This window comes from Oryctolagus cuniculus, chromosome 11, assembly GCF_051225735.1.
Source record: "Oryctolagus cuniculus isolate XC-2025 breed Fujian yellow rabbit chromosome 11, ASM5122573v1, whole genome shotgun sequence".
NCBI classification, from domain to species: Eukaryota; Metazoa; Chordata; class Mammalia; order Lagomorpha; family Leporidae; genus Oryctolagus; species Oryctolagus cuniculus.
This window is the reverse complement of record NC_142877.1, coordinates 16,673,807-16,698,414: the sequence shown is the minus strand read 5'-3', so window position 1 is coordinate 16,698,414 and position 24,608 is coordinate 16,673,807. Positions and strand designations below refer to the sequence as shown.

Genomic DNA, 24,608 nt, shown 5'->3' with positions numbered 1-24,608 from the left:
CTAGAGTTATACACTTAACAGCCCTCAAACAGGCAAGGTCTGTATCAGGCTTGCATCGGGATGACTTAATGGCAGCAATAACATAATTTGGCAACAAGGGATTAATGGTTCATTCTCAAAGTACTCTCACTGGCAACAGGCTTGATTCTGTAGCTTTACTTTAGAGAATTTTCTCTGTAAAGAGATGGAGCAAAAATAGAAGTCACAGATAAAGAACATGTAATTGCAACTGATAAAACCTAGTAAATCCCAGTAGATATATAGCCTGTGCTGGTGATCATTGTTGATGGTAAAGAAAGGAAGTTGGCTCCCTGGGACCCAACTCCTAAATGCTGCACTCTTGAAAACACATAGTGGCTTCTCAGCTATCCAAGGGTATATTATCCCCACTGTCACTTATCCAAGGAAAATCCTGTGCTGGCAGTTTACCTCTGTCTACTTAGTGACTTCTTTTGTTGAAGAATTCCTTTGTCTTTACATGTATCTGGAATCTGGAGGAGGAAACCTTTGAAACCCTGACTCTGAGCTGCTATGTCTATGCCAGTGAAGGTTTTAAACATTAAGCATCTCTGGTTATGGGGGTGTTGCCAAATGAGAGACATCTGGGAAGAGATGAGGAAGCTGGGCAACTTCCTGGTTCTGCTAAAGTCCGGTATGCACCATATACCTTCTTGCTTTGGTGGGAAGTGAATTCTCAGAATGGTAGTCTGTTTTTAGGATGGAATGGAATTGAAATCCAAGACAGGAAAGAAACTGGTGGAAGAGCATCTGGATCCTTCATTAGATTCAAGCCTCTAGACTTCATAAATTGCATCCCAAGGCAATAAGAGTATTTGTAATTGTGATCATGAACTACTTTGGCAGTCTTTGAGGACTGAACAGGAGGGAAGTGAGAGGCCTGGGGAGAAACAAATGCTGTTGTTGACTTTTTTGTAACAACAAAAAAGGTGTATTACAGATATTTTACAATACTGTGATGTTGATATGGGGAAAAAAGCACATGGACTGGATGAATGAATTGTAATTTTTTCCTTTACAACTTCTAAAAGGAAGGGAAAATCACTGAAATGCAGCACAGGGATAGCAGCCAGCAGTCAATCAGGGGAGGGGAAACCACTTCAAACACGGAGCATATTTACTGGAGAATCGGTACCCAGGGATCAGAAGATAATGATGAGGTAATCCACCAGACAGTAATTTCTGGAAGCAAAGCTCAGACTGGAGAGACAAAGAGAGGTGGTGGGGGTTATCAGATCCCAGAGGTAGGGGTTACCCCACAGAGCACAGAACTCCGGTATACATACTAAAGGAACTGGAACCATGGATGCCAAAGAAGGATCTGAGGCTGAGAGAGAGAGGGTTGCCTATTGATCTTTCCCATTGACTAAACCCAGAAGCCAGTTGACCTAGGGGTCCAGAAAATCCATTTTCATGGGTTACCTGCATGTCTCAGTAAGTAGGGTAACCAAGAAACATGGAAGAAACCACATGGGCCAAGGGCCAGCATGGGTTTGCTATGAACAGGTGATGGTAGACTTGCCTCTTTACCACTTAAGACATCATTTGTTCATTTTCATTTTATTTTAGAGAGAGGGAGAGGGAGAGTGGGAGGGGGGAGAGGGGGGAAAAGAAGAGGAGGGTGAAAAAGATAGGGGGAGGGAGAGGGAAATTCCATCTGCTGATTTGTTCTCCAAATATCCACAAACAGGCCAGGCTGGGCCAGGAGGAAGTCGGAAGCTCAGTGCTCACTCAACATCTCCATGTGGGTGGCAGGTACCTAACTACTCGAGCCATCACCTCCTACCTCCCAGAATGTGGATCAACAGGGAGCTGGAATTGAAAGTGATACTAGGGATTGAATGCTATGAGATACAGGTGTCCCAAGTGGCACCTTAACTGCTGTGCCAAACACTCACTCCACTTTTGCCACCTTTGAGAGGTGTCTGAACTTGTAAATCAGGGGGAGTATTGAACACTGAGCCTTGACTTCAGCAAAGTCAAGACCACATGGAGAAAATTGGGGCTGCCTTTTACGACAGTTGGAGTTAAAATGGATTTTTCCAGAAGATGGCTTTAGAAGGGTCAAGCTACCTGACCCCTATGCAAAACACTAATATAATTAATGAAGAATTAGCATAGTTAGGGCTTTCACTACAATGCAGGCTGCCATTTTAAACTCCCTACCTATTTCTTCCAATCCCTACTACAACCCTATGAAGCAGGTTCTATCATACTCACTGCAGAGATGGGGAGAGGCAGGATCAAAGAGACAAACTAACAGTAGCGACAGCAGAACTGGGATGTGGACTGTGGAGATCTGGTACAGAATTTCTTCTCTTTAAACTGCTATATGACTCTGCTGTCTCTCTAGTAAACAGAGGGAGAGACTGCTCACAGAGAAGTGTGCTCATCTTTTCCCTGGAAGGAAGAAGCCAGCTACTACTGAGGAGATGTAGAATCTTATCTCAACCAGCCAGATAAAAACATGTTTGTATTTCTACCTGTCCCTGCTGACTTTGCCACCTTCTGTACCATGCAGTTCCATTTCATATTCACCTTTCTTGAAGATTATCTCCCACCATGCCCTCCCACCAACGTATCATATCCTAATATCTAAAGGATTGATGAACATGTCATGTGAATCTTGTTATATGGGCCAAATTATACAGACTTTGTTCAGGTGATATTTAAACTTGACCTTTTTAACTTAAGTTCTCTCATCCTTTTCATTTTCCTTATATATCAACCACTGTCTCAACTCCTTAACACATTGAATTTAGTTTTACTATTAATCCCTGGGCTTTTTCTATGATACCTTTCTTGATATTTAGCCACCAAGCATCTCATATAATTCCATAGGGAGGTCAGGCTTGCTCAAGTTTAGGCGGCTGTTTTCTGCTTTATTTGCAATACTCCTCCTTTGATCTCACTGTGACTAATTTTTTAAAATGCCGACTACCTCTTCCCAGCCTCAGATCAGTGCCTCCCTCACCAGATCTGGTTGATAATGGAGTACTTGAGAGAGATTATTCCATCATTCTTTTAAGTGACATCACCTAGGATGTTTCTCAAGTAATAAATAAATTGCCTCAATTCATCATATGACAGTAATTGCTTTTAGCCAAGATTTAACTTGGAGTCAATGTCAAGTAGCTAGAAAACACTACAGAGATACAGATTTTTCAAAGATAGCTGTACCCTTGCTGTAGAAAACCATTTAATAAGTACCAAGTTAACTGTAAAGAAGATGCACATTTCTAATAGTCCAGACTCCCTCAATATTACCCAGCCAGTCCTAAAGGTTTAGAATTGACTTCACCACAGCCTGTACAACTAAATCTGCTACATATTGCTGACAGAAGGTGCCCTCGTTTTCAGCCTTAAATGGAGGTTAGCACCCTGTGAGATGGGAATAGCTTTAATTGATTGTTTGAAAGCACTCTGGCCACTCAAATAAATTGTTCCTCAAGTGCTGATTTTGCTTGGTCCCATGCATCTCTTGCAGTTGTGTTTCTGGGTGGACCTTGTTTTGCACAGCGAATGTTCGGTGGAGGTCAAATTCTAATCAGTCCGTCATGCTGCACACACTAGGAAAGATGACTGCACGAGGCCTTTATGGAGGGTCTGACTGCAAGGAAGCCCCTTTATTCTAAAACGGTCTCAATCTGTTCAAATATAGCACAACAGACTCATTTAAGGGCAGTAGTACCTAGGTGATGCTAGACAGGATCATTACGGACACATCCTTCCTAAGGCCAGTCCTTTCAGGGCTTTCCCACAGTTGGGATGGAAGTGACTTTATATCCTCCAGGGTCCTAAATTGTTCCCTGAGGCCCAGGAGAGGCTACCGTATGAGCGCTGCCAGGATCCAGCTGGAGTTGGAGCGAGGACGGAGTCTGTGACTAGCACAGAACCATAAGCTGTGATTAGAGTTGCGGATGAACTCATCTATGAAACCAGGGGTGGGGAGCACCTGTAGACAGACGCAGGTGTCGAGTTATGAGCAGGATGTGGTTGATGTTATGGTATAATTTAAAGCAGGGATCAGAAGTCAGCCTGCTGCATGGCTTTAGAAATGTCCTGTAGTCAGGCTGTGGCCATGACAAGGGGTCACATGCACAGTCAGAAGCCAGAAATAAAATTTAGACTATGGCCATGGAACTGGACAAAGCCAAAGGAACTCCAAATGGACTATGTATATTACCTTGACCTCATCAGCATCAATTAAGCTCACGGTCACAGACAAAAAAAAAGTCCTGCTTGTTGCCTAAGGTGACTGTCGCTAGGATTGTAATAATGATAGCAACACGGCAAAGGTGCTGTGGATGGGAGGCAATTAGCAGTCAGTCTTGCTGACCTGGAGTTCATTACTTAGTGGGAGAAATAAGTGTGCACATGGAAAACCAAAGCTCAGTATGCTGAGTGCTAACACAGAAGAGTGCACAGGCAAGGGCATACACAGCTCAGCTTTGGAAAACCAGACTACAAACTTGATTTCCATGTGTCTCCAGTGGTGTTGGACACTTTGTGGGCATCGCTGGGGCTGCCCAGGGTCTCATCTCCCCTCCCCACTCTGGATCCCTATGGTCCAGATCAGGACTGCCCCGCTGAGAGGTGAAGAAGCTGAGTCCATTCAGCGCTGGCAGTTTGGGCCCAGTGCATTCAAAAATCTGTGCACTGAGCCTAGAGCCTGGGGCTCAAAGCTGCTTAGTGGCTATGGACAGGAGCACCCACAGCCTGCGTTAGGGATTAAGGGCTTATTGTGAAGAGCAGATGTAAGAGAGGAGAACATATACTCTTTAGGATGCCCTACAGCAATCTGATAGTCCCTTTAGACTTCCTCAGGCAGCTGGAGTGAGAGACCACGTGGCCACCCTGAACTGACTGTAATTCTTCATGTGGAGTTCAGAGCCGGCCCTGCGGCAGTGATGGGCCATGGGAGGCCTTCTCAGGAGCAGTCAGTGTGCAGCAGAGCACAGAAGCCAGCCAGGGACAGCGTGACATCGTATAATCCTAAGGATGCTGAGAACTGGTTACAGAAGCCAAGGCCACAGCAGGGCATGATCAGCAACAGAAACCGAGATGAGGCAAATGGAGAAGGCAGAAACCAAACCCGGAAAGGAAGCGTTGGCTGCACCAAGTGGAGATCAGTCTGGGTCAAAGGCAACCCCACAGACTCCTCAGGGCAGACGGGGTGGGCCGAGATTCTCTGGGATGGCTGCTCTTGCCTGCGGTCTGCTTGAGGTCTGGTCACTGTGGAGTCACAGCCCTTGTGACCCAGCTGCTCCCTGTCACCCAGAGCTCAGGATCACTGCATTTCCAACTGTATTACATTCCCAGGATTGTTCACACAAAATACCACACCCCTGCTGGCTTAAAATCAGACACAGTTTTGTAGGCTACAAGTTCAAAGTGAAAGTGACAGTAGAACCTGCTCTGAGACTTTGGATAGAACGCTTCCTTGCCACTTCCTGGCTTCTGGCAATGGCCGGCATTCCTTGGTGCTCCTTGGCTTGGGAATGGATCACTCTTACTCTTCCTTTGTTGCCAACAGGATCGTCTCCCTGCATATATGTGTTCACATGACGCTTTCCACTTCTTGTGAGGACAGCAGTCATGTTGGATTAGGGTACACCTTTCTGACTTTGCCTTAATGCCTGCGAAGACTACTTTTCTTTATTTTTCAAGATTTATTTTACTCATTTGAAAGGCAGAGTTACGGAGGGAGAGAAAACAGAGATCCTCCATCCACTGGTCCATTCCTCAAATGGTGGCGATGGCCTGGGCTGAGCCAGGCTGAAGCCAGAAGCTTCTTCTGGGTTTCCCATGTGGGTGCAGGGCCTATGCACCTGGACCATCTTTCACTGCTTTCCAGGTGCATTAGCAAGGAGCAGGAACTGAAAGTGGAGCAGCCAAGGATTTGAACCAGAGCTCACATGGGATGCCGGTGTTACAGGCAGTGGATTTACCTGTTATGCCACAACACCGGACCCGACAACTGTCTTTCTAAACAAGGTCATATTCATAGGTACTGAGGGTTACAACTTCAACAGATCATTTTAGGTGCCACAATTCAACCCATAATTCCAGGTTAAACTGAGTCATGGGCATGGGCCACCAATAAGAGGGAAATCTTAGCATTTCACTAAGTAAAATGCAAATGCTAACAGAGAAAGGGAATGGGGCCACTGCTTGATAGTGGCCCGAGATCACCAGGCTCCTGGAGACTTTGTTTGTCTGAATGCACAGCAGGGTGCACCGGGGACCAAGGCTCCCCAAGGCTCCTACTCAGGAACATAATTCTTGCTGATCAGCTTCAGCCAAATTGATCCCCCGAGGGGTGACTGTATTACCAGATCCAAAAGGAGCAGGCAGGGGCAGGAGAAGAAAGATCTACCCAGCTGGGGGGAGGGGGGGTCTTAGTCCACATTGTGACTCTGCAACATGAAGCTTGCAGTAAGCACCAGAATGTCTGGACAAGAGAGAAGGTGTGCGAGAGGGAGCAAGAAATCTATGGGAAGGATTAGCGGATGCATGAGCAGGATCAGAGAGTGGAGCCGGTAAACATGCAGCCCGGAATTCAGATTAGTGCAACAAACCCAAGCGAGGGCAATAAAACCAGCAGTGAGAGCGGCATCGATCGTTGAGATTCCAGCCAAATCCACCACGAACGTGTTTTCTTTCTTCCAGCCTTTGGCCCTTGGCTTTTGGAAGCAGAAGCATTGAATCACCGTGTTCTGTATTAAAAGCTGATCTCTCCACCTCCCCAAAGGATGAATGGAAAACAGCTCTGCTGATGGTGGAGATGATGAGGATTGAAGCAGAGGCGCGCTTGGAATTCAGGGAGGGTTTGTTTCACCATCCCTGCCCATCATTCCTGCCTCCAGCCTGATCTCTTCTGGGCCAGCACCATGTGAGGCTGGTCAAACACAGGGCTCAGCAGGACCAGTCCCAGCAGATTCGGGGAGAGGCCGGCTCGTGGGCCCTGGAGAATCAGTCTTCAGGGGGCTTGCCAGGGGGTAGGAGGGTTGCATGGAGTTCAAGTCCTAGACTGAAAACCAGTGCTCAGCAACTTGCCATCAGCCTCACAAAACAGTAGAAGGTGAGTGGGTATGGTGCTAGAACCATCCCAGGTGTGGCTGGAGGTGGGATGCGCTCATTCAGTGTTAAGCACCTTCTCATTTATTAGAGAATTCAGGGGTGGGGCCCAGCGAAAGTGTTGATGGAAACCAAACAGCTCCAAGACAAGGTACTCATGCTGTGAATGTGTGCCAGGCTCAAGAATGCTGACTCAGGGCTGGGGACAGGGGTGCTCTGTGCTGACTGGCCTGGGCAGCTGGTCATTCGGCAGTGTAGGAGAGCTGGGGTCAGGAAAGGCTTTGCAGAGGCCAAGTTGTTGGAACCTGATCCCAGAGGGTAAGGCAGGCCATGGAGGGAGAGCAACCCAGCCAAGGGAGGCAGATGTGAGAAGAGAGGCACTGTTCACAAGATCCATGTGAATGAGGCACAAGGTACAAGAGGAAATGAAGTTGGGGAGATGGAGAAGGGACAGGGACCAGATACTGAAGGGCCTTTGACACGGGCTAAGTATCCCAAAGCACAGGGGGGCCTTGGGAGCACGTCACTCAAGACCAGACTCCGGCTTCAGTGGGGAGGACACACTGGAAGGGAGGGAGACTAGCTGGGAAGCTGTTACAGTAACCCAAGCAAGACCTTCTGAGTCTCACACACAGGGAGGAGCAGTGAGGCGGAAGGAGGGAGAGATTCGAGACTGCAGAGGCAGCGCCGGGTCCGATGTGACAATAGGTATTGAAGACAGAAACAGACAGAAGGAGCAAGTGATGCTGGGTTTCTGAATCTGAATTTAATGGCCATTTGGATGGAAAGCTAGAAAGTGATTTCACCTTGCTTTAAGGAGAACATCCCAGGAGAGAGGAAAGTGTAGCGACAGCCTCACAGATGCTCTCTGAGTGGATGTGCGTTTAGTGGGGAGCACAAGCATTCACCTGCGGTAGGAGGACACCCCACAGGGGATGCGATTCCAGAGAAAGACACCTTACGTTTCTGCATGAAGTCTTTTGATTCAGTTGGGAGACTGGTAACAGCAACAACAGCCAGAAGGATGCTCCAACAACCTTACATCTGTGATTCGAACATGTGCTGTAAGATTGTGGACATAGACAGCATTCTGATGCACATGACCCAGTTCTAGACTCTTCCCTGCTCCGTAGAGACAGCCCCACAAGCCACATGAGCTGCCCAACAGGAGAGCTGAGGAAGCAGGGGTTGGGGAGGGCGGGCTCTGCCATGAGCTGCCTGGCTCCTGGCTGTCACCTTCTTCCCCCACCTCCAGCTGTGCTCGCTGCCCTTTGTCTAAGGTACAGCCTTGGCCTGCGCCATGGAAACTAGAGGATGCCGGGACAAAGGCTCAGGGACTGGGGCATCGCGTCACCCATCCCAGCTCTCAGACCATGACAGCAGCCGTGCTGCCCTGCTGCTGAGTCCAGCTCCCCACCTAATGTTCCATCTCCCTGATAAGCCCTCATTTGTGAATTCTGCTCGGCACTTCGGGGACTCTGGGCTTGAGACCCTGATGGGCTCATAGCCGTTTCTCCCACCCCTCAAGTTTCTCAGGAGCCACAGTTCTGACCCAGCTACCTGCCTGAACCCCACCATTGGTCAACCTGCCTGCCTACCAGCCTCTTCTCCAGATCAGAGCTTTCTCACCTGCAAAAAGGGGGTTAGGATCACAAAACCATAGTGTGTGTCTCAGATACTGAAATCTATTATCTCAATTATTCTGTCAACAACGGGCTGTGATCAGTATTCTCCTTTTTGCAGTTAAGAAGTAGGGCAACCTTACAGTCTGAAGATCACAGCTAGTAAAATAGGTGTCTTTTGAGATATACTCCCAAGCTACTGTTAGTATTTTCCAGGATGGGGGTCATAATAGGTGCTCACTAATGCTGGCTGTGGTCATGGAGCCTAGCGGGTAAGATGACAGTTTAGTGGGACCTGGATTCCATTCCTGGCACCCTCATTTCTCAGTTGTGTGATTTCAGTCACCTGAGCCTCAGTTTCCTCATCTGTAAAATGGGAATGCTAACAGCATTCTTCTTGTCAGAGCTGTTAGGTGCTTAAGTTTATAGGGTGAAACAGAACCTTCCAGGGCATGTAGGAAGTATTAACGCATATCTGCTACTCTCATGTTTGTTTACCATCTTGGTGGATTCTGCAGATGTCATTGTCCCCAAAGCTGCCAGGTGGCAGTCTGCTCCCCCTCTTGCCTGTCTTTCCTCTCTCCCTACCAAGCGCTGTCTCGGCACGGTGGGTGCCTAGGCTGGAGTTTCACCTGGTTCCAATGCCTCTAGCTGCTGCTCTCACAACCCTAACAGAAGACACAAGCTCCCTGGGGGACGCTGGAGCACCAGGACATCAGACTACAGGGCCCAGGGAGTGACCCCAGGGAGGCTGCCCTGCTACCTCCCCCTGTTTCCTCAGCCCACACAGCCTCCAACTCTAATTGCATCCCGGACTTCCCAGCTGTCTCTGCGGAAGTAGATTTAGGGGCGGTTGTCAAAGTTCCCAGGGAATGTATTACAGCCTGAATCTCATTGCTGCAGCAAGGCCTCAGCTCAAAGAACTGCCAGAAAGATCACAACAGAGAATTTGAACGTGAGGAGCACAGGGGGAGGAGTGAGGGAGTCCTAGCCACACTTCACAGACCGAGAGTCACCCCAGGACTGCAGCACCTCTGCCGCTGGCCCTCACCCTGATTGAGCCTGACTAGGCAGGGACTCACTGTTATCACCTCATGAATGAGAAAGCTGAGATCAGAAAGGCTGCGTGATTTGCCTGAGCTCCCCCCGTTTTGAGGAAGAGTTCCTCCCAGATGAAGGTTTACCCCAAAGCCCATCTTAGGAAGCACTGGCAGTGGGCAGTGGGCATGGCCAATGTGGGAATTCAGACCATTCCCTGGGGATCCCCGTTCGTGCATCACGTTGACCTGCAGACGGGACACTGCCAATGTCCTAGCAGGCCCACCCCCTTGAGGCTTGGCTAAGCTGTAAGGTGGGTGGAGGGAGGGTTCTGGGAAGAGACATTCTTTTCCCAGTGGTAGGCCTGGCGTAGACGGAGTCCTTGCAAGCGAACTGCAGACTCATGCCAACCCGCTCTAGACAAATGCCCAGTCCTGGCCAGAAGAGGTTTTTACTCCTCTGTGGATGTCTTTAATCCTCTATGCCCACCTGTGACAGCCACTGTCAAATGTCCCCTGGGAGCAAAGTGGCACACAGGAGATTGAACACTTATGGAGCCTCTATTCTGCACATCTCTGTTCACCCACCAGGAATCAGGGTGGGGGTCAGTTTTTCAGCTTTAGATCTGTCCTCTTCGAAGTTGTAGCCCCTGAGCTAACTGAGAATTGGAAATGGGTGAGCCTGACAGAGAAACTGGATTTCCCAACTTATTTTATTTCAACTACTTTGAATTTAAAAACCAAAGCACTGTAAACTGTTTACTCATTAAACACAGAATTTTATCTTTTTAGGATTATATTTCATTTTAACCACTTAAAATTTAGCATTCGAAATGAGAAGTGCTGTAAGTGTAAAAAATACACCAGATTTCAAAGACTTACTCAAAAAAGAATAGGAAATATCCTTCTCTAATGGTTTTTCAAATATTGGTTACATAGTAAAATGACAATGTTTTAGATATATTGGGTTAAAGAAATTATATTATTAAACTTAATCTCACCTGAATTTTTTTAACCTTTCAAATCTGTATTTGTTTTAAAATCACATGTACCTCAAATTCTATTTCTATTGAACAGTGACACTGTAAAAGTTTTCAAATGGGAGGTTTCCCCCTGGACACATCTGGGAATGACTTTACTTACACACACACACACACACACACACCTGTTTTTGGTTGTTACAATTTGGGCTGACATGCTACTGGCATCCAATGGGAAGAGGCTGAACATCCTACAGTGCACAGTCCCTCAACACAGAATTATCTGGTTCTAGATGTCAACAGCACTGATGGCGACAAACCTTGCTCTAGCACATGAATTCCTTGAAGAGGGAGCCAGCAATTCAGGGAGACCACAGGTAGTAGCTGCAGTTAGCTGGGCAAAGAAGTTAGAGCTGTTGTCACACTTGGTTCTCATGATGGCCAAGGGAATTACCATTCTCACTCCTCCAGGTAAAAATGAGGTTCAGAGAAGAGAAAGAACTTGCCCAGGATCCCCAGACTAGTCAGTGGCAGAGCTGAGAGCTGTCCTCAGTCTCAACCCAGTCTGACTGCCAGCCAGCGCCTGCTCCACCATGCAGTGGCACACACAGCTCTCCGAGCTGGCGCTGCTATGAAGGAGGCCACCTGTGCTTCCCCACCGCTCCGACCTGGGCATTTGTTATTTACATCAGCCATTATTGCCACCAGGGGATGGACATTAACAAAAACACCCTTTGAAAGGGAAAGCCCGCTCAAAGAGAAACACTCGCAGGCACCTCACCCATCAAATGAAGCTGAGAACGGGGTGGAAATAAATGGAACACAATGAAATAAACCTGTCAGAGGAGGAACATTCAGACGGCTTGGAAGCTAAGAGGTAAGAAAAAAATGTGCTTGATATGGGATTGGCTCTGTTTAAAGAAAACATTATCTGACTGCCTGACTAGAATAGAGCCCAGAGAACAATGGCCCAGCGGGAACAGGGCTGCTCACACACACTCCCAAGAGGCTTTGCTTTGCCATAAATCTGGTGTGAGCAGGGTGGCGAGAGTCCCTTTTCGCTCACTGTTCATCGACACTCCCTCAGGTGTCCACCTGCAACTCCTGCCTCCCTTGTGAAAGCCTGAGGCAGGCAGGCCCAGGACAGGGTACGGTCGGGGACTGGCATTTGGTGAATACCTACTATGCGCTGCTCCTACATGGGATACCCTCTGGCGTTATCAAATTTAAACTTTAATTTGACTCAGTGAAGTGCGATAATTAGGTTTGCAGGTGAACTAGGGTCACATAACCTTGACTAAGGCTACATAACTAGGCAGTGATTGAGGTGAAATGCCTTGGTATTGTCAGGGGCACACTGAGCTAGTGTGGCCCAGTAAGGTCCAAAGGCAGGGACAAAACTGTGCCATCATGGGTGGGTGCTGACGAGCTCGGCCAGGTCCCCTTTCCTGGTCTGGAGCACCTATGTCCAGCTAGGACGGGTGCTGGCTACAAATGCTCATAGACACCTCCCTCCCTGGAGCAGGACCACCAGGCAAATTGGAACCACTTCCCCAGGAGCCCTTGCAGCTGGGCAGCAGCCCACGGCCAAGGCTAACTAATGCCTTGGTACAAACGCTGGCTCATTTGCTTCAAGACAGGACCAAGTCTACAACATAATTCACTCCAGAAACCTCCGTGCGCTCAGGTGGATGCAGATCTCTAGATTGCCACTTGCTTTTATCCCCTGCCCTAGCCCATCTCCCTCCCCTCCTTTCTTTTGGGAACACTTCTCAATGAATGATTAGCACAAGACTCCCCCTAAGAGGCCCATTGTCCAGAAATCTAGCCTATGGTATTCTTCACCAGAGGTCTGTCTCAGTTTGGGAAAGGCACTGGACTGGAGTGGATTGTGAAGGTACCAAAAGACTAAACTCACGTCAGCACTGCCTACGGCATCCTCTTTTCCACTATGCCAAACTGCCCAGCCAGTACTAAGTATGGAGAAGACCATCACTTGATTAAGAACTTTGAGAGAGGTGACAGTTAAAGATTTGATATCCACAAGAACTTCCTAGTGACCAGTAAAGAGACCTCTAGGTTAGCAAATGGTCTTTTACCTCTAGGGCCCCACCATAGGCATCAACTCTGAGGTGGATGGGCTCTGCATCATTTGAAGAATGACATGTGTTTATGCGAAACCATACCTACCTACCATGGACATGGGGAAAGGGGCGGGGCATTCCTTCCAAACACATGCTCTAGCCTGAACACACTCATACCAGTCTCTTTGATGCTTCTTTTGTGTCATCTCAGAAGGCAGCTATGGAGTACTCTGTGTATATAGTCTATAATGCAAATAGTGCCCCCATAGGGTATGACTAAGGGCATATAGGAAAAATGAGGCTGATTACTTTGAACGGACTTGATAGGACAAATGGCACACCTGATATCAAATAGCCAGATCTACTCATTTCTTAACTACAGATTTGGTAGGTCAATTTTTTCCCAACCTCAGACCACATCTCAGTCATCACTTTCCCTGTGAGCTACACCCTTGGCTCCATCTGGCTTTTCATTCTGAACACCATACACCTCTCTTTTAGAACATTACCCCCAGCTGTCCATTTATGTAATTTTCTGACCGATGACTTTCCTCTCCTGAAGAGGCATGGGAACATGTCTTTGTTCATTGATATGTCCCTTAGTGACTATGATGGTGGACGACACACAGTAGGCTTTTAGTAAGCTTCAGTAGAATGGGTAAATGGAAGAGTGGAGAGATGCAGAGAGGGATGGGTCGATGGGTGGGGTGAAGGGACTGCCAGTTCCTCTCTGGTGCACCTGGCCTGGAAGACTCACAGAGCATGGGCCACTCTCACTCCCCTCCCACCCGCCCAGGGCTCTGGTGGTCACCTGTGGTGAGGAGGCAGAGTGGAGTCCCCGGGGTCACCTGGGCGCTGCCCATTGGTGCTGACCACAAGGAAGCCAGTCCCCAGGCAGCATGCAGAAGAGAAGGAGAGAAAGAAACACATGAAAACGTGCAGTATGGAAAACAAAACTGCAATTCTTGTGGCTCTGAATGAAGAGCTCACGCTAAACAGAAAAAGAACATTATAGATTAACTGAATGTGGCATGAAATAGATCTTTAAAAATGATAGCACCCACAGCATGCCTTGGTACTCTGCAAGGTGTGTCAGCTACAATATTACTAAGCTTAGAACAACTCAGAAAGGTCAGCGCCATTATAAGAGAACCCACCATTTCCCCACTCAAAATTCAAGGAAGCTTCATAAAGTGGTGCCAGCTGCGTAGCTTCTCAGTCACGCTTTTCTCTTCCTTTTTCTGACCTCCCACTTATATTCAAGCACTGGGCCTCCTTAGTTTCACCCCAGAATTACCTCCTGAAGCTGTGTCCCTCTCTCAATGTCATTCCCACTTAGTTCAATCCATCCTTGGATCATTTATGCAGCCTCCTATCTGGTCTGCCTGCCTCCTGTCTTGCTCTCCTTCCAACCACTCTCCACTCTTTAGATGAAATGCATCAGTATCCCCACTGTCCTCACGGTAACCCTCAAATCCCTTAACCCAGCTCACAGACCCTCAGTGATGAGGCCCCTGCTAACCCTTCTAGCCTCACCTCTCTCCAGTTCCTCCACACCCTCCACTCTTCCCCAAGCATAAAAAGACAGCTTTCAGCGCTCAGCAATACCCCTGACTGTAAGCCTGGCTTAGGCTGGTCACGTTGCATGGGGCACACTCCCTGTTTCTTCACCTGGATGACAGCTGCTCATCCTGCAGGTTCTGGTTCAGAGTTCCTCCCCTCTAGGGAGTCTTTAGCATCCCCCTGACCCTGGAACAGCTGCCCCTCCGTAACACCCTATCTTCACTTCCCACTGCAGTGAGCTTGCCACATTATACACGGATGTCTTCTTGAAGGCAGACACTGTCTCATTCACTAGTGTACCCCTGTCACCTTGTACTGTACCTGGCATACAGCAGGTACTCCGTGAATATTTGTTGAATGAATGAATGAATGAAAAAATGCTGAGTCATAGGATTCACATAACTTGCTCAAGGTCACAAAACTAGTAACCGGCACAGGCTGTACTCAAACCCTTGTCACTTGGCTTCCATGTTCCTGTCATTTCGAGCTCCCCAAGTGCCTCTCTAAGGAAAATGATACAAAAGGCTGGAAGATGCCACATGCTTGGTCAGAGGCTACAAGTTTGTCTTGTGATTCATCCACCGAACTGCAGAGTCCTTACGTAAAATAGGGAGGAAGGGCATTCCAGACTAACTGATAAACAGGAAACGCATCATCTCAAAAACAACACAGTGGAAAATTGATCAACAGCCATCATGTGCAATGTAACCACCAGTAAACAGTGGTCATACCACTCTTCCCTTACAGGTACAAGGTGTTTTGCCATTTTCAAAGTCAGGTTGGCAAACACTGACTCAGAGGCCAAATCCAGCTCCAACTGTTTTCTGGGGCTATGAACTGAGAATGGCTTTTATATTTTTCAATAGTTGGGCAAAAAAGAAGAGTAATATTTTGTGACACATGAAAATGATATAAAATGCAAATTTCAGTGTCCATAAACCCAGTTTTATAGGGACACAGATGGACTCGTTCTTAGATGTATTATCTATGACAGCTTTTGTGCTACGATGACAAAAATCGAGCTGCTGTGACAGAGAGCATAAGGCCTGCAAGGCTGAAAACTGTTTACTATCCAGCCGTTTACAGAAAAGTTTGCTAACCCCTATTCGGAGAGGCTATTTGTTAAAATCTTTTTTCCCCCCTGAACATGTTGAGGCAGATAAGGATGCTGGGCTCAAGCAGAGCGAGAAACAGAAGGCATGAGAGAAGGGATGAGTCATTGTTCCCACCTGGCCTCTACCAGCAGCCTCCACACTGTTCTCCCATTCTGTGGCCTTGGCTCTCTCCTTCCTCTTTTACTAACCACCATCTAAAGTCACAACGAGGGTGGCCTTCCCCAGGAAGTCATTCTGCTTAATTGCCCCCAGGAGCTCCCACTGTCCCAGGACAATATTCATTAACCTCTATGGGACTATGGCAGAGTCCCGGGGGCTGGTCTTGCATTGTTATCTACACCTCTGACTGCTCCTAACTCCATCTGGCTACAAGGACATGCCACTCATCACCCTTTCACCTTGTCCCACTCACGTTGAGCATGTGCTGCCCTGCCTCCAGTGATCTGTCCATCCACTTCCTCAGCGGGGAAGACCTTGCTGTCTTACTCTTCAACCTTCCTTGTTCTCTACATGGTAACTGTCTCTGTTCTCCCCAAACTTGTCTCAGGGCCAGACAGTCTGAGAAAGCTGATTTACATTTCCCTTTTCTGCACTCCAATGATACCCTGAATCTACCTTTCCCATAGCCCTTATCATACTGGATTAATGGATCTATTGGTTGGCTCTGTCACCAGCTGCTACCTGTAGATTTATTATAAGCTAAGAATTATACTAAGCATTTTATATGTTTATTAAGTTCACCTAAAAATGAAGTTTTTAAGCTCTAGGGAGTGAGAGACAATATTTCAACACTAAGTTGCATTCAATAAATATTTACTGAAAACTATATGAATACATGAAACTCTGGCTCAGTATTTTTCACTTATTACTTGTGTTACATGGATGATTACATAGATTTCTGTATTCAGTTCTTCCACTTGTAGTCTGGGAGTAATAGTAAGCATATTATGAAGTTATTTTCAGGATTAGATAGAAATTAGTTCAAGCCTTAATTCGGGTGGCAGGCCCAGAAGAGGCGCTCCTTCCTCCTCTCTCCTCCAGAGCTACAACCCAGGCAGCACTCAGCAGTAAAGCTCAGTCGCTAGGGGGTGGGAGAGAGGGAGGGCTGGACACACACAGGCACCACAGGAGAAGAGGATTTCCTAGTTGGGGGAGAGGCAGAGGAGAAGTGAGAGAGCATGCGCCTCAGCAGAACATGGAGGAAGCAGAGATAGGACAAGGCCTTATGTGTGAGGTCAGTCACGCAGGAGCAGACCACTGTTCACTGTTTCTGGCCCATCTCTCCTTAGGAAGTCAACTTGCAGTCCGTGTGTGTCATGTGACTAGTTCCCAGGCAGGCCAGGAAAGGCAGGAGTCGCTTCCAAGTGAGGTATTTAAGATCCAAGTGACCACCTCTGGGTGTCTCTTCCTCTACTCTGGGGTCTTGAGGTCACACTTATACTCTTGACAGCCAGCAAACAGGCCTTTGTGTTATTAAGCTATTGAGATTTGGGGACTAATTTGTCGTTGTAGCTAAGGCTAGTCTACCCTAACTAATCCAGCTGGCAAAGGGCAGAGGTCTCTTGCCTTCTCTGTCATCAAGTACCCCATACACAAATTCTTTGGGTACAACATTCATGACATTTCTCTCTCCATGGTCTCCAGGTAAGTTTCTGTGTAAAACATTTATGCCAACTGTGCATGGAAACATTGAGACCATACAAATAAAAATGTGGCGTGCCTGAGACTTCCTTTCTGACTTCTTTCCCTTCTAAAGAATTGAATGGTGGATGCAGCGAGGTTCTGCTGGGCTGCAAACGGCCCTGGAGCAGACAGCCTTGAAGACAAACTAATTTCTTGGTTTATTAGCTTCAATATGTTGTGGAAGTGAAGAAGGCTGAGGACTTCCACAGCCCCCACACCTTCTGCTCCTGATTCCAGGTCTTAACTCAGACAACAGCACAGAGAGACCAAAGACAGCCACACTCTAAAGATTGTATTAACCACCATTCTTTGAAAAGGGGTATGGGAAGGGAGGGGTTAACAACTGGGAGTCAGGACATCACATCCTTGGCTCATGGTCTCACATGCAGCTATTGTAATTATATTATATTATTATTAAAGGTTCAAAATGATGACTTGGAGTCAGATATGACAGAATTTTTAGGGACTTTGAGCTATTTAACCCCTTTGAACCTAGATGGCTTCATTTCTTGAGTGTGGATAATAAAATTGACCACCATTTCTTTAATGCATGCATGCCAACTTTTTCCATCATATTATAATCTCATGTCAGCACACATAGTCTGTATGACTTTTTGTATACATATCCTACCCTCCTTTGAACACTACATTAAGATCTTATCATTGGGTTTGAACTCTTTTTATTTCTCACCCTTGTATCCAGACTATACCAAATTTTCCCCTTCCCTAACTCCTGATTTTAAAAAGCCTGCTTTTCCCTTTGTAAGATGCAAGTGCTTGAGAACAGAAGACCTGAGGTAAAGTCAGCTCAGATGTCTCAGGTATTTAGTAGATAATTCTCATTTCTGATTTAGAGGGATGGCGTGGGACTCCCCAGGTGCATGCTGGGAGGGTAAGAGTTGATCTTGGCTTTAGTTTTCCTCAGCTCTATTGCACCAGCTTTTGTCTTCCTGAGCTGGGTGTGGAGAAGGTGTGTGTGTGGTGAAGGGGTAGAGTTTGAGCAAATCTGGAGAGTAGGAGGTAGAGGAAGGACAGAAGGAAAGCAGGGAGCTGTGCCTGCTGTTGTAGCAAGGGATATACTAAACAAAGTACTGGTGTATTTAAAGGTCATCTGTATGTTTTTTATGGTGATCTTATGATATAGGTCTTTATGCCACTCACAAAAATTTCAGAAAAATCTATATTATTCCATTTGCATTTTAGAACCTAGAAGACATTGGGTGAGACCAAAAAAGGGCCAAGAGTTGAGACCTATAGTTGTTAGGACCCTCAGCCAGAAAAATGCATCTCACTGGGCTAGGAAGAATAGCACTGCCTGACCCCAACACCCCAAACATCTGACTTTTCCTTTCTAAAGGGTTGAGACTATTTATAAAGGTTGGACAACAACCAAGAGTTTTCCAACAGACTATCTCACTGTCATCTTTCCTCTCACAAGAGATCCTTCAACATGGATCCCAGCCTATCTGCCACAGCTAGATTTGGGCATCTCTGGTCCTGGTTTCCTCCTGAAACTGGTGGTCAGGTGATGAGGAAAAGACTGTGCTGTAGTGCAAGGATAGAAAATGGATGAGCAAACTCTTATTGAATCATATTATATATGTTCAGGAAATATCTTATTGTTCAACATGATCTCATTTAAACAGAGTAACCCAACACTGAACGCTGGGGCTGGCATCATTTCTATCCCCTCTGCCTCTGCACTCTGTATCAAGCCCAGGTTTGTTAACAAAGGCTGATTTATAGAGTTGTATGAGAAGTGACTACAACCTAGACTTGGATTTCTTCCCCAAGAGAAGACATATGTTTAGCAGGTCTGGCTCCCAGGTCTCACATCAGAGTTTCAGGAGGTCAGGAAGAAAGAAGAAAGGTCACCGCTTGTCACTTACTATCTTCTTTAATATCCAGTAGAAAGGATTAACGATCCCAGGTTTAAAAGTGAAGTGAGAGGCTGAAATATGTTAAATACTTGTCCACATAGTTTTGGAGAGAGGATAAGAGTCCAGGTGTTTTTCATTTGTCATTATTCCATACAACTTCTCAAGAAAGCGTTACACTCTTGTACGACAGAACCTTCCATACAGAATTGGATCATTGTGTGCTGGGGGTGAAGATTTCCTACTGGATGACTCCTACATCTCATTTGGTTTCTCGCACCCCTGCATGCTGCTACTCTATGGACGAGGGAGCCATGGAAACCTTCTGTACCCCAGTCTCAGCCTCCATACAATGAGGACTTCTCACTGGAGAATGGCTACTTGCTGTCTGCTGGTCCCTGCAGGAGTGAGAATCCATTATGGGGATAGGAGAGAAATATACTGGATGAAATGCTTTATCTCAGGCTTAGCTCATATAAAAAGAAGGTGTATTTCCAAAAGCCCATACCCACATTTCTTGCCTGTTGCCACTGGGACAATGGCTTCATTCTATCACCACCATCATGCAGAACAGAACTATTGGTGACATTGGCCCCTCATCTCATGCTTCATTATTCTGGAGTTCAGCTTTCAGCACCTACTCCAAGGGGGTTGTTTTAATGGGATCGTTAGCGAGTGTTTACTAGATTAAAACTGTGGCTGCCTTCACAGAGCGACTCTGCAAATGGCTTCATGGGTTTCCGGATTTATTTTGTCTCAATGACTCGGCTCAGTTTGCAAATCAAATCAAAGCTGATTTTTCTAACTGCCACTCCAGCACACCCAGCGGGAGTCGGGAGAGCCAGCTGTGTTCCCTTAAAGGCTGGTGCCAGAGACAGGAGTGCTGCTGCCTGCTGGTGGCCAGAGTAGTTCTGGCCAATGGCAGGAAGGCAAACAAGCAGGTACCTGCATGGCCCGGATCGAGGTGAGGGGATGGATCAGAAGAAGCACACTTCATTTTCTGGAGGGAGAAATGACAGGTCCTATTAATCTCAAGGACTGATGGGCAGAACTGATAGGCCAATTTGGATGCATAACATTGAGGCTCTCTCCAAATTAAGTGGACAAAAGTGACCACAAATCTCTGAGGGAATAGTGAGAGTCCTGTCTCAGGAGGCACCCAAGCAGAGACTGGATGCCCTTTTTGTTAATGGGGAGTGTAGATCACACAATTCATCCTGAATCGCTAACATGTTTGCTTCTACATTCTAAGAGAATGGTCCTGACATGTAGCATGGATTTAAAAAGACTGAAATCATGGGAGGATAAAGACCTGCTAGCCCTCTATACATCCATCCATTGATCTACTGATTTACTGAAGCATCCAGCCAGCCATTGATCTATTGATCTCGGAAAGCAACCATCCATCCACTGATTCATTCATCCATCCACGCGGGATCTATCCTTGACTCCACTTATCAGTTTGTTAATCTGGTATTTTTTTAGCATTACTGTGTGATAATATCTGGGAAGCCACAGAGCTCAAAATAGGAACAGTCCCTGTACTTACAGGAAAATAGTAGGGAGATATACATTAAACATGTAGGCAAGAAAAATCATATAGTTGCTAAGTTGTGATGAATGCTAGGAAGAAAAGTACAGGGCATAATGGCAGAGAAAAACACTGGGGATGTACATTAGACTGATGGCCAGGCGACTCTTGGAGAAGTACGATTTGAATTGCAGTCTAGATGTTGATCTGTGAAGGAGATATTTAGTGGTCTGAGCACTTCAGGTAAAGGGGGTAGGAGAAGCAAAGGCCCTGAGGTTGGAAGGAACTTGATGTAGGAAGGGCTGTGGGCTGGAGTACAGTGAAGAGGATAGAAAGCCTAGGTGAGGCTTGAGGTTTGAGAGGGGCCATATCATACAGACAAGCATGGTGTAGGCAGGGCCTGTGGACAGAAGAAAGTAGCAAACTGAATAGACGGGTGCATGGAGGAAGGCAGGGGAAGAGTTAGATAACCAGGAGAGTCAGTAAGTAACAGGTCTTTGGTGGATCTGGACATCAGACTCCCAAAGAGGAACTAACAGGTATGGTTCCAGAATTGAGCAACTAAATCAGAAATGAATTTCCTCTTGGTCTTCTCTGTCCCAGCCTGAAGGGCATGGATTGAGATACTTGGTGCCTCCATCCCCAGCTATGGCCTTGTGTATATCTTCTGTCAGATGGGATGATGCATTTCCAGGAGAAGGGCTGTTGTCTCCCCTACCTGAGCTCCAACCCTCTGGATCTAAGCACCTCACATAAGTTCCACAGGCTTTGTTATCCCCACAATTACACTTGAGTGTGGGCATGTTTGCATCTTCAGCCTACTGTCAAAGTGGAGCTCATCCCTCATCTTCCAAATGTAGGACAAGTACTGCTTAATGGTTCTGAATGCTGCTTCTTCCACTTCCTTGCCCTTTCCTGAATTCCAATTTTAACGATAAGAATAAAACCTAATTTTTTAAATTGATGTTTTTTGCTCTCTCCCTAACACTGTATTACTTTCCCTTTAAAGTTGGAGTAATGGTTTTGTTTCTACACAAAAACTTAGGGTGGAATAGGGAGGAAGCTTAAGATAGTTTAAAAAAAAAGAAAGTTAAAAAAAAGTGGAGAGTGCAATCTCATGGAAGATGCATGGAGAAAACTGCAGAGGAAACTCCATGCAAATCAGAGGGACACTGTGGATCTATGTGGAGGGTATGGATGCGCACAACTCAGGACCACAGCAACCAGGAGCCTCAGCACCAGGTTTGGAGAATGAGGCAAGATCACACCGCAGCAGCCCAAGCCTCTGGCGATACAGCTGAGGGAAGAGCCTGGCATGAGTCTGGCTTGGAGTCCAATGGGGGACAGAGTACCTGCAATCTAGAGGTTAAAAGGGTGGAGGGATGATTCTCTCTCCCCAACCACCAGGTACCAGCATCCTTTAACCAGCCAAGAGAAGGTAGGCGCCATTTTGGACAAAACAGCTGTGCCAGCCTGTGTCTGTATGCCTAGCAACCAGCTGAAAGGAGAGACCTGAGTCTGGCTGGGAGCAGTGACGGGGGCTGGGCGCTCATGTCTGTGGGAGCCTTATGTGCTGGGATGGACTGTGAAAACACTGTGGCTCTGTGTGTGTGTAGGGTATGGCTGGGTCTCTGAGAAATCAGTATGGGTGGCTCCACATGCTTAGGGTTCCTTGATTGTCTGGTGAGGGTCATTTCTGCAGGATCCGTGCTCACACTAAGGCCTGTACAGATCCTTTGTGCAGTTCTTGTGGCAGTACAGATGAATGTTGCACCCACTGGGGCTACCACCTGGACATTGGTCTCCTTGAAGAAGAGGAGGTGAGTGTGAGACTAAGTCAAAATAGCTGATCAGGCCAGTGCCCGGCTCAATAGGCTAATCCTCCACCTGCGGTGCCAGCACAGCAGGTTCTAGTTCTGGTCAGGGGGCCAGACTCTGTCCCGGTTGCTCCTCTTCCAGTCCAGCTCTCTGCTGTGACCCAGGAGTGCACTGGAGGATGGCCCAAGTACTTGGGCCCTGCACCGCATGGGAGACCAGGAGAAGCACCTGGCTCCTGGCTTCGGATCAGCGCAGTGCGCTGGCTGCAGCGCGCCAGCCGCAGCGCCCATTGTGGGGTGAACCAACAGCAAAGGAAGACCTTTCTCTCTGTCTCTCTCTCTCACTGTCCACTCTGCCTGTCAAAAAATAAAAATAAAAATAAAAATAAAAATAAAAAAATAGCTGATCAAACCCTCCCCTCCTATTAAAAAAAAAGGAAAGAGGAGATTGACCACACCCACTTGGGTGCCACCCTGGACACTCCCCCCGCCCCGGAGCAATGAACAGAGCTCCACAACCAGCACACATTTTGGCAACAAGTATTTCTACAAATGCCTAGAAATAAATGCAGAAATTCAAGAAACAACAATAAGGAAGACAATGTGACACCCCCAAAGGAACACAATAACACTTTAATACTAGAATGTGAAGATGAAGAGACTGAAGAAATGCCAAATACAGAATTCAAAAAGTTGATCATAGGATTACTTAGAAGTAATCAGAAGCAAATCCACAAACTAAAGAAATCCATACATGAGTGTAATGAAAATTTTTCCCATGAAGTAGAGATTTTAAAGAGAAATCAAAATGGATTATTGGAAATGAAGAATTCAATAGATCAAATAAAAAATACAGTAGATAGCCTTAACAACAGATTCACTAAGGCAGAAAAAGAATATCTGAGTTAGAAGACAAATCTCTGGAAATTTTATAGTCATACCAAAAAAGGGAGAAATTAGAAAACTAAAAAAAAAATATTGGAGATCTATCAGATGCAACATACAGGACTTGGGAGTTCCTGAAGGTGTGGAAAGAGAAAATGGATTAGAAGTCCTTTTTAGTGAAATAATTACAGAAAGCTTCCCTAATTTGGAGAAAGCAAGGGACATCCAATACAGGAAGCACATAGAACTCTTAATAGACATGGCCAGAAAAGATCTTCACCATGACATATTGTACTCCAACTCTCCACAGTAAAACATAAAGAAAAGATTTTAAATTGTATAGAAGAGAAACACCATATTAATTTCAGAGGACCTCCAATTAGACTCACAGCTGACTTCTCATCAGAAACCATATAAGCTAGGAGAGAATGGTGAGATATAGTCCAAATCTTAAGATAAAAACTGTCAACCCAGAGTATTATACCTTGGAAAGCTCTCATTTATGAATGAAGGTAAAATAAAGACCTTCCATAACAAACAGAAATTGAAACAATTTGTCACCACTTATCCAGCCTAACAAATGATGCTTAAGGATGAGCTACACACAGAAACACAGAAACATGGTCATCACCATGAAAGAAAGTAAAGGCAGAACATGCTCCTGAATGAACAGTGGGTCACAGAAGAATCAAAAGAGAAATCAAAAAATTTCTGGAAACAAATAATACAACATATCAAAACTTATAGGATACAGCAAAAGCAGTGTTAAGAGGAAAGTTTATAGCAACTAGTGCCCACATCAAGAAATTGTAAAGGCACCAAATAAATGAGCTATCAATGCATCTTAAGGACCCAGAAAAACAATAGAAAACCAAACCAAAAATTAGGAGAAAAGAAATAATTAAAATTAGAGAAGCAATAAACAAAATTGAAACAAAAAATTTACGAAAGATCAAAGATCAAAATTACAAAGAGCCACTTTTTGAAAAAATAAGCAAAATTGACACATCATTGGCCCAAAGTAACCAAAAAGGAGGGAGAACACCCAGATCAATAAAATTAGAGATGAAAAAGGAAATGTAACAGCAGACACCATAGAAATAAAAAGAATCATCAGAAATTACAGCGAACAACTGTGTGCCAACAAATTGGGAAAACTAGAAGAAATAGATTCTTGTAAACATATAATCTACCTAAGTTGAGCACAGTGCACAGTGACTCCTGTTGTTGATTTAACAATTGACACTCTTATTTATGACGTCAGTGATCACCTGAGGCTCTTGTCATGAGCTGTCAAGGCTATGGAAGCCTTTTGA

At 46.1% G+C, this 24,608-nt stretch overlaps 1 protein-coding gene across 3 annotated transcripts in view; it reads right to left on the bottom strand.

Annotated features, from left to right (window-relative positions):
- PTPRT (protein tyrosine phosphatase receptor type T) overlaps positions 1–24,608 on the bottom strand; it is a 1,117,000-nt gene that overhangs the window by 174,686 nt on the left and 917,706 nt on the right. For 2 of the 3 annotated variants that reach the window (XM_070051826.2, XM_051846098.3), the window contains exon 14: positions 13,633–13,689. The exons of the other annotated variant lie outside the window; for it this stretch is intronic. In XM_070051826.2, the coding sequence (XP_069907927.2) occupies positions 13,633–13,689 (57 nt within the window). The remainder of the gene's footprint in view (positions 1–13,632; positions 13,690–24,608) is intronic. 3 annotated transcript variants of the gene reach the window in all.